This window comes from Urocitellus parryii, chromosome 2, assembly GCF_045843805.1.
Source record: "Urocitellus parryii isolate mUroPar1 chromosome 2, mUroPar1.hap1, whole genome shotgun sequence".
NCBI classification, from domain to species: domain Eukaryota; kingdom Metazoa; phylum Chordata; class Mammalia; order Rodentia; family Sciuridae; genus Urocitellus; species Urocitellus parryii.
Window position 1 is genome coordinate 99590618 of NC_135532.1, and position 15280 is coordinate 99605897.

At 43.6% G+C, this 15280-nt stretch overlaps 1 protein-coding gene across 1 annotated transcript in view; it reads left to right on the top strand.

Moving 5' to 3' along the window:
- Positions 1 to 15280, top strand: part of Ephb1 (EPH receptor B1) — a 417904-nt gene that overhangs the window by 365753 nt on the left and 36871 nt on the right. The window contains exon 12 of the mRNA XM_077793624.1: positions 7102 to 7317. Coding sequence (XP_077649750.1) covers positions 7102 to 7317 — 216 coding nt within the window. The remainder of the gene's footprint in view (positions 1 to 7101; positions 7318 to 15280) is intronic.

Below are 15280 nucleotides of genomic sequence, written 5' to 3' on the forward strand. Positions count from 1 at the left end.
CAGACTCGGCAAAGGCGAGGCACTCAGCAAATCAGTGAGACCCTTTCTCTAAATAAAATACAAAATAGGGCTGGGGATGCGGCTGCATGGTCAAGTGCCCCTGAGTTCAGTCCTGGGTACCAAAAACACAAAGGAGAGACAAACACAGGGCCTTTGGACTCCTCAGAGGGAGGATGTCATGGAGGAGAAAGGGCCTCAGTAAATACCTGTTGGATGAATAAACTGAATGGATCCAACAGAGGCCATTGGCATTTGTGTGAATCACAGAGATGAAGAGCCCCTTGGTGGCCCCGTATCCCTGTGTGATTCATACAGATGCCTTTTGCCAGCGCCACTGCCCTCCCAGCCCGCTCTCTTCCTAGACAGTTACAGATAAAATGGGATATCATTTTCTGAGGCTGAGGCTACTGTCCTCCAGGGAGACACTTCTGGGCAGGGAAGGGGAAGACGCTGTCACATGCATCCAGATGTCTTTTCTGGCATTGATGAAGACTTTTGACTCCCAACCAACCTGCAGCGCGGAGGTGGGAGGCCCCTGAATGCCTTTTGGTTGGGAGACCTGTTAAAGATTACTGTCAGAATATGCCCCAGAGAGGCCAGGCCCATTTCTTTAGGAGCCACACAAAGGAGGAGTGAGTGGGGAGGGCCCCGGTGCTGGTGTCCAGGGAATGGAAACTGACTGAGCCTGCACTGGGGAGCAGGATCTGCCTCAGACCAAGAGGTTCAGTGGGATGGCTGGGGAGACTGAGAGCAGGAGGCCCAGGGGGAGGTACCATCAAAGAAAGGGTGAAGCCTTCTGGGCCAGGACTTCAGGGTGATACCCCAAGAGCAGGCAACACTCATCACCAAAGCCACCAAGCAATAGCTGTGGCTGCCGATCAAAGGACCGTTCATTCATAGTCAGTCGTTGAATCAGCGATGGGGTGATTGCTCCAACATGGCCCCACACTGGAGGCTGAACCAATGGAGAAGAAACAAGCATGTTCTAACGCTGTGTAACAAATCACCCCGGACTTCAGTGGCTTAGCACACCAGTGACTTATTTTGCTCACGAACCTGAAATGGGAGCAGAGTTGGTAGGGAGGTGCATGTACATTTCGGGTCCATGCAAATCCATCTGGAGCACCTTCAGGGCTAAGGCTTGGAATTGTTGGAAGACTCACCCACTCATGTATCTGGCAGCTAATTGATGTCAGTTCTCTGTTCTGAGTGGCCGGCTTCAGCTTCCTTAGGGCAAGCTGGGTCCCAAGATCCAGTATCCCAAGAAGAGAAAATGAAAGCTGTATTCTCACCTTTGTAACCTAGCCTCGGAAGTCACATAATGTCACTTTTACTACAGTGACCAGCCCACCAAGATCTAAGGGGGGGAAATGTTCCCATGTTTTGAAAGCAGGACAGCAGCCCAGTATCTTGTTACATTTAAGAGATGGAAGATCTTGTTATGTCCACATCACAAAATGCAATCTGCCCCAGGAAGATCCTTTTCCCTGGGGACCTGAGGGCCCACAGCTTCCAGCTATCACCTACCTGTGTCCTGTTTTTTGTTGCCACAGTGGAGCACAGAGCTATCACAGAGAAGGACTTAAATCTCCTATATGTACATGATATCTCATTCGCTGCCTTTGTGGCCACCTCAGAGCAAGATATGGTCTGTGCTTTCCTAGGGACATTCATTTTGATGGGAGATCTCAGGAAGACAATCAAATAAACAGGAATAACAGAAGGAAAAGTATTTTCTGGACCAGCCTCAAGACCCTTTCAGGAGTCATTTGTTTCCTACCAGTCACGGGAATGTACTCCAGAGAAAGTCACCCCAGGATTGGGGGACTGTGACCAGACTCCTTCCCCAGGATGTACAAGGGACAGGGAGATTCATCTCAGAAACCGGTGACAATCAAAACTCCAGACCGCTGCTCCTCCCAGGGCCTGTTTCCTTCTGGGTCCCTGGACACAGAGGCATGTTGGACACTAGTGTTTTTCATCATGCTGAGGCCCAGTGGGCAGAGGGAGAAAACCCAGGAGCAAGAAAGAAGCCCGGGAAAACAGAGGAGAGGGCACCGCAAGAAGGGGCGGTGAGAGCAGGCGGTGCCAGGAGCAGAGAGGCGACGAAGCGTGTCTCACTCTCGCACCGCCTGGAGGCAGGTAATCTATAAATCTAATTTCAGCCTTACTACCGAACCCTGGAGCATAGCAACATTAATTGATGTATCTGCTGCTTGATAAAATTGAAAAAATAGGTCATCAGTTCAGTTCTACAGGGTCCATCTTCTGGGAAGGAGGATAATTTTAGGATCACCACACAGAGAAGAAAGGAAAAGGGTTAGGCCTCCATTCACGCAACCGTTTCCTCCAACTCCTGGACATGGCAGTTTTGGAGAGGGGCCACGGGTCCAGCCCTGGGTCAGGGCCACAGGGATCCTGTCAGCACACCAGACTTGACATTTCACCATCCACTCTGTTCCTCCCTTGTTGTAGGACCTAGAGATCCTCACATTTTAGAAGGTTTGGAAACACTCTTATTTTTCGAGCACACGCTCATTAGGTGGTTCGTTATTATCAACAGCTTTGGTTCATGACTGAACCAAGGAGTGTAGATCATTTGACACATTCCTAATTAAACATTTCCTCCTTGGCACTAAGATGTAAAGGATTCAATATGGCGGCTCTTCCCTCGTCTAGGAACAATTCCTGAAGCCAGCCAATGTCTTGTGCCTTAGCTAAGAAGGTCAACATGCTCCATGATGCCTTCTTGCCTAAAGCAGGATCCTGTCCTTGCTGCTGGTTCATTCACAGATGGCCATAACTGGAAGACTCTGAGAAGTCCCTGAGTAATGGCAAACAGGGCTACTTCTCAGCAGACAAGCTCTTCGTGAGCTGAAGTTGGAAGATAGAAGCCCAGATGCCTTGGCTTCTTCTGTGAGTCACCCTGTGGCCCTACAGCAAGTCTGTTAACTCAATTTTTCAATCTATAAACTAAAGGCATTGAGCTGGAAGAGCTTGAAAGTTCTCTTTCAGTTAAAAAAAAATCTATGATTCATTCTCTTCAAACAAATCAAATAAGGGTTTCATTTCCTGAAGTGGATTTGTCAATGAAAGTTGAAATACCTAAATCCTTCCTGTCTAATATAAGGGCCAGCAAGTGGCTTCAGTGCTTTTTCAAAAAAGCAATTTCAGCAGAAAGCACTTCATGAAGGGAAGAAATTTTAAATCACTCCGCCTAGGTCTGTATTTCTTCTCTGCACCATTTCTACCATATGCTCAGCACGGAGCCGGGATCTTTCCCAAAGACTCTAAGAAATCTGTTTGTTGGTGGGTGTCTTGTTTTGTTTTGGGGTCTTGCTTGTTTTGTATGCTGCTATTCAAATCTCTGGAAGTTATACCAATACACTGAGCATGAGACAGTTGAACATGTCAGAAAATCTTAATATGTTTATATCTTTAGGTTTCACCAAGATATGAATTCAACAGACAGAACCCTGCCTGTGATGATATGTGGTTCCCCTGCAGACCATAAGGAAAATGGGTTGCACATGCCCAAGTCTGCATAGTCCATGTGGATGAGGCACTGAACAGGAGTGAAAGGACAGAGTAGCATCATTAATCAGTTGTGGCCCTTCTCCCTGAGGAGCTTGTTAATGACCTTCTTCTCCAGCTTTTGAGGGAGCCATTACCAGGCGATCAGAGATGGAATATCAGTGGAGAAGCAATTTGCCATTCCAGATTTAGATTCCTGTTATAACTCAAAGCCACCCAGAGTGATTTAAGGCTGATCGCATATACTTTCTGGATCTCCTTTATCTTTTCTATCAAAACAATATAATATTGCCTGTCTTGCCTACTGCTCAGGACCAGTTTTAAGGCTCAAAACATATTCTATGGAGAGTGACTTGCCATTCACAAGGCAAGTAATGGAAGAGATCGCTGTTTGTTGGGCAGATGGCAAGGGGTATATTACAGATGTCTACCTGTTACCTGTTGAGCTCAAAATGCACTGGGACTGTTTTGTTGTTGTTGTTGGTGGTGGTGGTGGTGGTGTTTTTTAAGGGCATTGGCCCTAGGATATCTCATAGGCATGCCCTGGAAACCAGAGATCTTGCCCCAAGAGCCCTCAGTCTCTCTCACCATGCACGTTTGAGGACAGGGATGAGCTGATGTGGAGGACATCATGGCCTTTCTGACAGTAGCAGTGACCACTGCTGCCATCTTTAGTATTCACAGGTCACTGAGAGAAGACACTTAACGCTCATCAAAACCCTACAACAAATGCTCTCATTTCACACATATGGAAATCACTGCTGTGGAGGTTGAGTAACTGGTCCAGGCTCACTCAGCCAGGGAGCAGCAGAGCCTGGATCCCACCGGGGTCTTTCTAGCTCTCCAGCCCAGAGAGCTGAGGATGAACCCAGGAGCTGAGGATGCCCGATCTCAATTTTGAAACCAACGAGATAATAAAGCAGCTCTCGGAAACCTCCAGTGACCTGAAGCAGACACACAGACTCGTGGCCACACATGCTTCCAGCATTGCTCCTCTCCAACTCGCCTGCAGCCACCACCCCACCACCCGGGGCCCTCCTGCAAACATCAGCTTCCTTCAGAGAGGCATTCATTCTTTCAGCGCATTGTTGTCTACACACACCAAGAGGAAATAACAAACTGCTTTGGAAAAATACAACCCGTGCGATTTGCAGCCAAGATACATTTTTGTATTCTACAGAAGTTGCGTGACAACTGTCGGAGGAGGCAGATCCCCAGGGACCCGCTTGGAGAAAACGCGTGGCGCTAGGGAAAGGCTGGCTAACTGCTTGAGGAGGTGTTGACTGAAGTTCATTAGCGAGAAGGAGGATTCGCCTCACTCGCTGCACATCCAGCTTTCACAGATGGGCACCGGGCGCTGGAAAGGCGTCAGAGTTTCCAGCAGCAGTTCTGCGCGTTTCCTTTGGAAGAAAATGTTACCGAGAAAGCATTCTGGGCAGGTTGGGAGGTGGTTGAGATTTAAGTTAGAAACAGCCTTGGGTTGTGGGGTGCCAAACCCAGTGTGTTTGGGGGTGCTCCCTCTGGCAGTGGTCTCAGGAAGGAAGAGTTTGCTTCACTCCTCCAATTAATCAGGGGCACAATCCCCCAGAAGATGGATGGTGGCTTGCAATCTCCCGGGAGAAAAAGTCTTCTATAGTTCATGCTTTTGGTTTTTGGACTTCTTCATCATTGTGGTTTTCTCTAATAAACATGGTATTTTTTAAATAAGTCTTTTATGTTTTCTTAGTTTTTTGTTTTGTTTTGCTTAGAAAAATGCTTTAGGAGGAATACATGCGTAAATGATGTGTCCGCACATGTTTAAATGACATCATGTTACTTGGGGGCCATGTGTAACATCAAGAGCTCTTCATACTGCTTACCCTTTCTGCATTTCATATGATGACTGTGTGGCGGAAAGTGTGGCTGCCTTTCCCAGGGTCTGTGTTCAGCAGTAACTGACCAGACCCTTGGTGTCCTGCCTCTTCCTACCTCTCCTCTAACCAGAGGATCCCTGTGCCCTGGGTTGTACTATAATTATAGAGCACAACCCATGGCCCTTTGGGGAGCAGCTAAGGTTGAACTAGATGGGGAAAGGTGCTCTTGGCAACATGACCCAGGATCCACTGATCTAACCAGTGAGTGCAGAGCTAAGACCTCCCAGTAGGAGGAAGTCACAGGTACCTTAGTTGAGGAGTCTGTCTACTCAGGGAAGAGGGCTTCTGAGCAAGAAACTGTGATCCTATCAGTGACCAGAGAGAGGGCATCACTGCAGGCTGGCGGGAGCAGAAATAGCAGCATCTCCCATAAGCTAGCAGAGTCCCAAGTGCCAGACACTGTGCATGAGCTTCTGTCCCTGGTCCCTGTAAGGTAGGTATGGTTATCCTAACATAAGGACTGGAGCTACCTCTAAGGCACAAAGTGCCTTACACATTTAATTTTGAAAACAGAAAGAGGTGTATGAGAAATTCACGCAACTTAATTCTGTTGAGTTTTGTTTTCCTTCTCTGTTAAAGTTTTCAGCACTGATAATACTGTGGTGACCACAAGAGGTGGGGCTTCTTGTCCTCAGTGAGCTTACAGTCACGACAAGAAAGTCAAGCTTACAGACAGACAGGCGGACACAGAACATACACAAGATTAAAACTTGTGACTTGTGCTAAAAAGAATAATAAGGACACGCACTGAAATGTAGTTTTCAGTAAGTCCTGGTGGTGTTGAGGGGAGGAATAGTTATAAAGATGTCCTCTTTGAAGAAGAGACATTTAATAAAAACCAGAAGGAGATGTAGGTATGGATCGTGGGGCAAAAAACGAGGAATTGCCAGGTACCGTGGAGCATACCTATAATCCCAGTGCTTAGGAGACCAAGGCGGGAGGATCTCAAGTTTAAAGCCAGCCTCAGCAAAAGTGAGGCACCAAGCAACTCAGTGAGACCCTGTCTCTAAATAAAATACAAAATGGACTGAGGATGTGGCTCAGTGGTCGAGTGCCCCTGAGTTCAATCCCTAGTACCCTACCCCTCCAATTAAAAAAACAGGGCCCTAAGGCAGGAAGAACTTGGCTGGGGAGCACTGGGGCTGCCAGTCACAGTGGCTTTACTTAGCATGGGAGTGAAGGGTCCAGTGGGCTGAAGAAGGTAGCAGCTGGTCCCACGGGTCTTATGGACAAACCACTAAGCAGTTTGGAGATTTTCCTTAATGCAATGGGAGGCTATTACAGAGTTTAAGCCAGGGAGTGACATGGCCTGATTTATGTCTTTAAAAGATGGTTCTGGCTGCCGTGGAGAGAATGGATTGTAGCGGGGGCAGGTGCGGGAGGCTGTTCCAGGTGATGGATGACCATGACTTGGTTGGCATGGTGGCCGTGGAGAGGGAGAGGAGTGGATAGGTTTGAGATGTAATTTGGAGATGAAATCGACAGGGCTTGGCAAGAAGAGAGCTGAGGTTCAAGGAAAGGATGAGGGTGGGGGGTGGGGAGGGAAGGGCAGCCGTGAGCTGCATGCCCGGCAAGCAGCAGGCCACAGCACCTTGGCTTCTGATTAGCCACTGAAGTCTGTCTTGATCTGGATGCCCTTTGTGTCTTACCACAGCAAAACGATGGGCAGTTCACGGTGATACAGCTCGTGGGCATGCTCAGGGGCATTGCTGCTGGCATGAAGTACCTGTCCGAGATGAATTACGTGCACCGGGACCTGGCAGCTAGGAACATCCTGGTCAACAGTAACCTGGTGTGCAAGGTGTCCGACTTTGGCCTCTCCCGCTACCTCCAGGATGACACCTCAGACCCCACCTACACCAGCTCCTTGGTGAGTCCTTCTTGATATTCTCAGGGAAAGCATGGCAGGACTCAAAGGTGGCTGGGGACGACCTGTGGCAGGGCATCTGGGAAGAAATGGTCACCTGAGCTGATCTCTTCAAGGAGGGATCCAGAGACTGGGAGGATCATCTAACTCTGGGGAAATAATAGCAGCCAGTTGTCCATGGGAACAGATGACTTTGGAGAACCCATACAGGTGGACAAGGTACCAGAGACATTTGTCACCAGGAAGCTGGCTCCAGGCATGGTTGAGGGTTTCAGTCCCCAGATGGGTTGGACTCTGGGTCTCCTTCTCTCTTTCCTCTACATGGCTTCCAGATATCTATAAGCACCAGGCGCACGATGAGTACTCCTAAATTGGTATTTCCTGCTGAGCCTCCCCCTCCACATCCTGAGCAGCAATAATCATCTAAATCCAACTGCCTCATCCACACAATTTCATTTAGAATTTTAACAAGTCCAAAATAGACCTCTGGAGCTACTTACCAACAGAGCCTCCCTGGTAGTTGTCACCATTTCACTGGGAATCGTCCTTGATTCCCCCCACCTCCGCCCTGGGCCTTGCCGTCCCATCCGATCCCTCAGCAACTCCATAGGTTCTTATAGAATCTATGCCTTTCTTCCTCTCTACTGCCACCACCCTGCCACAAACTGCCATTCTCTTTTGTCTTGGATTGTTACAGTGACTTCCCAACATGCATCCCTGATTTTCTCTTGTCTTCTTATATCCATTTCCAACAGCATCCAACGTGATTGGCTTCCCCTCCTCCCTGCCCACCTATCTATCTCTTCTTTAAAATTGCAAATGTGTATTATAAAATATTAAAAGATACAGGGAGGTAAACGCAAAAGAATAACTGGTAAATTATGATTCCCCCCAGGCAGGTCTATCAACTTTTTCCTAAAGGCTACATGGTAAATATTTTAGGCTTTGCTGGCCAAGAGATAAAATAGAGGACATTGCATAAATAATTATATAACCCTTTACAAAGTTAAAGTTCAAAGTTAAAGTTCAAAGGCTATAAAAATGTGACCAGCCAGGCTGTTGGTCAGGCCAAAGTTCATTAATCCCTGATGAACTCGGTTTTCAACAGCTAGATGTGTGTCTTTCACATTCTTCTCTTTGTTCGAAAACTTGAAAGCGTTTATACTTTAAAATTGGGATCATACTATGCCTATTTCCCTGAATTCTTATGTATCTCTTGGGCATTCTTGCTGCCCCATTGATTTTCACAAACTTTGTAAATATTCACCTCTCCCGCGAAGAAATGTGTCTGTCTTCTTGCACCCTTACCAATGCATCCAATAATATCAATGCATCCAAAAATATCTTTTTTTCTTTACATCTTCTTACAGCTTGTCATTTGTCCTGAAAGTTTTCTTCACTCACAGGTGATAAAATATTTCTTAAAGTTTTCTGTACTATTTTATTGGGGAACTATTCTACATTTAAATACTTGGTACAACCAAAATTTACTTATTTTTTCCCAATGCTTTATTTTTAAAATATCAGGCATATAGAGAACTTGAAAGAATTTGACAGAAAAACAGCCAGAAACTCCCCCACGTAGATTCTAGAATTAATACCTTCTATACTTGCTTAATCTTATGACTTCTATCTATACCTCTGCATATCCATTACTCCATTTTCTTTTGTTGACTCATTTCCAAGTAAACTACAGATATCATATATATCACCCCTAAACATAGTATCATACATGTCTTTACCTGAAGTTAAATCTTTGTTTACAATAATTTTTTTTTGGAAATTTTTTGCATATAACGAATGCACATGCGTTAAGGGTGCATTTAGAGTTTTAACAAATACACACAACTGCATACAACCCAAACTCCCAGCAAGATAGGAAACATGGCCATTACCTTAGGAAGTTCCCGCAGGTCCCTCCGCAATCAATTCTCATACCCCCGCCCACACACACACACACACACACACACCAAGAGGCAACTACTGTTCCAATATTTTTCAACCCTAGATTTGTTTTAGGAACTCATATACTAAAACTTTGCATAAGTGGGAAGCATACTGGATATATTCTTCTGTGTGTGGTTGATTTTACTTGGCATTATGTTTTAAAGAATCACTCAAGCAGGAATTTATTGCTACTTATTGCTGAATTTATTGTTTATTTATCCACTCTCTTATTGACAGGTACCAGGGGTATTCTGGAATTTATTTTTGAATGTATCGGGAAATGTATTCTCACACTGTTTTGAACTTTTGTTCAAATCAGAAAAATAATATTTTCTGAGTAAACAAAATGTGCTTCTAAAAATGTAAATAATATATTCACATGACATGTAGTTTTTTGAACATCTATTTTGTGCCAGCACTGGGCTACAACTATGCCAACACCACTTATTAAAAATATTATTCATTTCTTGACACTTTTTTATTAGTACATTATTATTATTATTCATTTTTTATTGAATCACATGCCATCCTTGACATTAAGATCTTTATATGAACTACATTTGATTCTCAATTCTACTCTATTGATTTTTTATTCTTGTGCTCAGTCATATATTGTTCTGGTTATAATAACAATTAGCAGAAGTTTTACTTTCTACATTATTCTGATTATAATAATTTTAGGAAAAACCTTACTGTTTGGGCAAAGCAAGTGATACCTCATTACTTTTTATTTTTTCTTAAGTCCTTGGCTCTTCTTAACTATCTTTTCTTTCAACTGCATTTCAAAATCACCTTGCCCAGTTCTAAAATGTGCACATATACATAGATGCTCACATTTGTATTTTGAAGAAATTCTATTTTGCCTTTGAAAGGACTTACATTTTAATGATCCTGAATCATCTAAGTAATGATCTGAGCCAAATATACAATTTACATGAAACTTACATTAAAATTTCATAGGTAAAAGTTTTTCCATGTTATTTTCCTGTGTACATTATTTATATCATTTATTGTGGTTTTGTACTTCTTCTAGATGATAAAGTTTATTTACCGTAGACCTAAGAGTTCACAATCCTGTGGTCCCTCACCTTACTATATTTATTATGACATTTCTTCAAGTTTTGCCTTTTGTTCAAAACAGAAAAATTATATGTTCTGAGTAAACAAATTGTGCTTCTAGTAATGCAAATAATATATTCACATAACATGTAGTTTTTTGAACATCTACTTTGTGCCAGTATTGGGCTACAGGCTGGAGACATAATCATGAGCAGAGAGAGATATTAAGGGCTGGGGCTGTGACTCAGTGGTAGAGCACTTGCCTAGCATGTGTGAGGTACTGGGTTCCGTTCTCAGCACCACATGGAAATAAATGAATAAAATAAAGGTCCACCAACAGCTAAAAGTATATGTAAAAAATATTTTTTAAAAAAGAAAAAAGAGACATCATTACTTTTCTCACTTGCTTCATCATGACCAAAATACCTGACAGGAAAAACTTAGAGGAGGACAAGTTTATTCTGGTTCATGATTTCAGAAGTTAAGTCCATGCTCAACGGACTCTATTGCTCTGGACCCAAAGTGGGGCAGAACATCATGGCAGAAGGGCATGTCAGAGGAAACCAGCTCAGTTCATGACAGCCAGGAAGCAAAAAGAGAGCTCTGCTTGCCAAGGACAAAATATATACTCTAAAGGAATACCCCCAGCGACCTACTTCCTTTCTGTACCTGCCTATAGTCACTATCCAGGACAGTACTCCTTTCAATTATTAATCCATCAAATGGATTAATCCACTAACTAGGTCACAGTTCTCATCATCTAATCATATCACCTCTGAACATTCCTGCATTATTTCACACATGAGCTTTCAGGAGATACCCTATTTCCAATCCATAACATCCCCTTTAGTGAGGGCAGGGGCCATTAATCAGACACATACTCAAAACCTGCACAATTCCCAGCTGGAAAGAGGAACATGATGTTTTGGGAGATCATGAATAAAATAAGAAATAAGAAAATGTCCTACCTATGTCTAGTATTAAGGAGGACTTTCACCCAGCACAGACATGAAGAGTAGGTCACTGTCTTAGTCAGCTTGGGTTGCATAACAAAATGCCATAGACTGGGTATCTTATGTAGCAGACATTTATTCCCATAGTTCTGAAGACTGGAAATCCAAGATCAGGGAGACAGCATGGATGAGTTCTTGGTATGGACCTCTTCCTGACACTGTCCTCACTTGGCCTTCCTTGGTATACACATTGAGAGACAGACAGACAGACAGACAGAGACAGAGAGAGGGAGAGAGAAAGTGATTGTGCCTCTTCCTTTATTTGTGTAAGGGTGTTGATCCCACCATGAGGCTCACCTTCATGACCTAACCTAACCATGACTACTCCCAAAGGCCCATCTCTACAGACTATCCCACTGGAGGTAGGGGCTTCAATATATGAACATGGGGCACACTGACATTCAGTCTCTGGAATTTTACCCCCAATGAGTATGACAGGAGGCAGAGAAGCAGCACATACAAAAGCCATGTGACAAGAGAAAAAATGGACTAGAAATGAGAAGGTACCTCTGGGCCTGTCATTTGGGTGGTACTCCAGGAGGTCAGCAGCAGTTACCTCTTATAGTATCTCCAGATCCTTGTGAGGGAATTTACAGCCAATGGAAACCATTCGAGATGTGTGTGTGTGTGTGTGTGTGTGTGTGTGTGTGTGTATTTTCATCTTAAATAAACAACTTGGCTTCTTCTCTTGCCTTTTCCTTACAATCTCTTTCGTCCTCTTCTTTAAAACAAATATACAAAAAGACAAAAACTTTTCTTGGCTTTCTTCCTGTTTTTTTTTTTTTTCACCAAGAAAACCATCCAGCAAGTAGAACCAAGGTAGATGTCCTGAGCAAGGGAAGTGAGCCCTATGGAGGATCAGGACCTGTGTGTGAGGGGCTCCAACTCAGCAGGATGAAGAGATGAGCTGTGTGCAGGGATATTAAGAAATGCATTGGGGATAGTGGGAGTGGTTGGGAGAGGGGATGTACATACGAAAAGCGTGAATGCTAGGATGAATTGTGTAGCGTGGAATTGGAATTGGAGGTATCAGTGTGAGCTTGTGGTTTTAAATATACCGAGGCAGAGAATAAATATAGGCTGGGAGAGCCTGCAGCAATGACATCTATGTAGCAAGAGTCCACGTCGGCACTTAGATTTTTATTTCTGTAGACTTTACTGAAAGCAACCAGGTCTCATTAGAGAAATGGCGCTTTCCAGGGCCTTGGCAGGAAAAGTAAGAGGAGCCTAGCACACCTTTTTGTATCACAAAGTGAGAAAGAACTCAAAGAATGATGGGGATATGTCAAAAAGCACAAGTACCAGCATGAAGGGTCTCCTAATGAATAAATCTGGGATCATTTGAGCCTTAGAATATATAATCATAGTAACAGATTGTAACCCATTGAGTAAAATGGTGCCTATTATGAATATGAATATCAATGAATAAATAAATGGAGGCAAGAGAAAGTTTTTCCCTCTAGTAGAAAGAATGATATTATTAGAAACTCACTGTTTGGCAAGCATCAAATTAATAGTTAATTCAAATAAGAAACATCAATGGATACTAATATTTGGAGAGAATATGGGAAGAGGAATAAGATTTTACATAGCTTCAAAATATTTATTTATTACGAATATTTATTTATTACAAAAAAAGGAAAAAGTAACTTTACAGCAGACATTTTGATAAATACCATCTGAATTAAGTACTTAAAGTCTATAACATCAGTAACCAAAGTCATCCTTGTGTAGCACCTACAAGATACAGATATAAGAATCTAGTGTTTGTGATACTCTGCTCAAAATATGTGACTTGGGTCTTGTTAGGAGGAATATCAGACTAACTAAAATTAATGCACATTTTATTAAATGGTCTATGATCTTCAAAAATATCAAGGTCATAAAAGTCAAATAGACTGAAAAAAATGGGATTACAAGGTATGATAATTGGGATTCACAGGTGACACTTAGAACATTTCTGGGACAGTTGCTCTTATGAGGTAAACAGGGTATAAGCAGTCTTTATAGTCTTCCTGCAGCTTTTTCAGAGATATGAAACTGCTCCAAAGGGAACTTAAAAAAAAAAAAAGTGACCCTGGATGCAGTGTGGAGAGTGGATGGGAAAGGCCAGAGGAGGAAGCAGGGGGGTGCCCTGGGAGACCACGGGGCCTTAGGTGTGGGATGAAGGAAATAAAGCTCAGAGGGTGCATGGGGTCACACAGGAGGACCTGACAGTGCATGGCATTAGAGGAGATGGTGACAGAGGTCCAAGGACAATGCTGGGTATCCAGCCTGTTTCTGGGATGGGTGATGGATGTCCCACTTTTCTGAGAGTGAGCATGCTGGGCGGGTTGGGAATAGGTTGTGAATAGTTGTGAATTTGGTTTAGAACAACTAAAAGTCTATTTCCCAAATTTTGATGGGTATCAGGTTTACCTGGGAAGCTAATAAGGAGTGCAGAGTCACACACTTATGAGAGTAGAATGGGGTCTGGGTTTTTGCATTGTCACTGAGGTTTTTCCAGGTGATTCTAATACCTACATGTTTTTGAGAGGCCCTTATTTGGAACCTTTTGTTTTTTAAGTGTTTGTGGAATATCTAAGTAGAGCTGCTGGTAGGCAAATGAATACATACATGGGTCTAGAGCATGGAGGAGAAGTCCAAATGGAGACAGATCTTTGGGAGTCATCGGCATAAAGACAGGAATAAAAACAGTGGGTGTAAATATACTTCACCTGGGAGAGAGTAGGATGCGAAAGATCATTGCCCTGAGCATGAAGGAGCCTAGCATTTGCAATTCAGATGCATATAAGGTAGGAATGGGGCTCCCCCATCGTCCCCGTCCCCCAGAGAGGCAATTGCTATAAGTCCAACCTTCACACTTTGCAGACAAGGAGCCCAGATGGGTCAAGTGAGCTATGCAAGCCACATAGCTTTGGCCCTCAGTCTAGGTCTCCAGACTCTGAGGCCAGCACTCAGAGCTCCATGGCCCTGGGTGTGCGATACCCCTGCCCAACTTAGGTCACTTGTGATGTCCCAGGAAGCCTGTTTCTCTGTTTCATTTCCACCCCTTGTCCTCCCAACAGCCAAGCCAATGATGGTCTTTAGAATCCAAGTCAGCTGTCCCCTATACTGGCTGGCTCTGCTGCTCTCAGAGTGATACACACACACAGGCTAGGCCCATCACATCCCTCCCACCCACCAACAGGCAGAGATGGGCTTTAATTTATTAATTAAAATTTAGTAGCTTTAATTTATCTTTAGATTTTTGGTTCCATTTCTTTGCACTTTTTTTCCCCATGATTACTCCAAAATTATACAACATGGTGTATTAAGTACACACATATGCCACCTTCATTTTTCATAGCCTACTTAGGGTTGGCATTGTACCACTTCACATAAAATGAAGAAGCCATATAACCAAATTAAATAGGTTCATTTACCATCCCACCTCTATTTGTTACATTTATACACATTAAAAATCCCAAAGACGGTACTACAGTTTTTGCTTTACACAGCTGTATGCATTTTCAAGAAATGAAAAGGAAGATGTTTTATGTTAACTCAAAATAGTTACCATTTCCCTTGCTCTTCCATCATCCCTGAAGGTGCAAGTGGCCCTTTGGTATCCATCCCCCCTTTAGTTTGAAGAACTGCCTTGAACATGTCCAGGTCTTCATGCAATAAGTTCTCCTAGTTTTCCTTTTTCAGAGAAATGTTTATATTTTGCATTCATTCTTGAAATATAATTTTGCTGCATATGTAATTCCAGATTCACAGGATCTCTCCTCCCCTTTAGCACTTTAAAAGTGTGGTTTTATTGTCTTCTGGCAGCCGTGTGTGTGTGTGTGTGTGTGTGTGTGTGTGTGTGTGTGTGTTTGTTTGTTTATTTGTTTTTTGGGTACTGGGGATTGAACCCAGGGGCACTTAACCATTGAGCCACATCCCCAGCCCTTTTTACATTT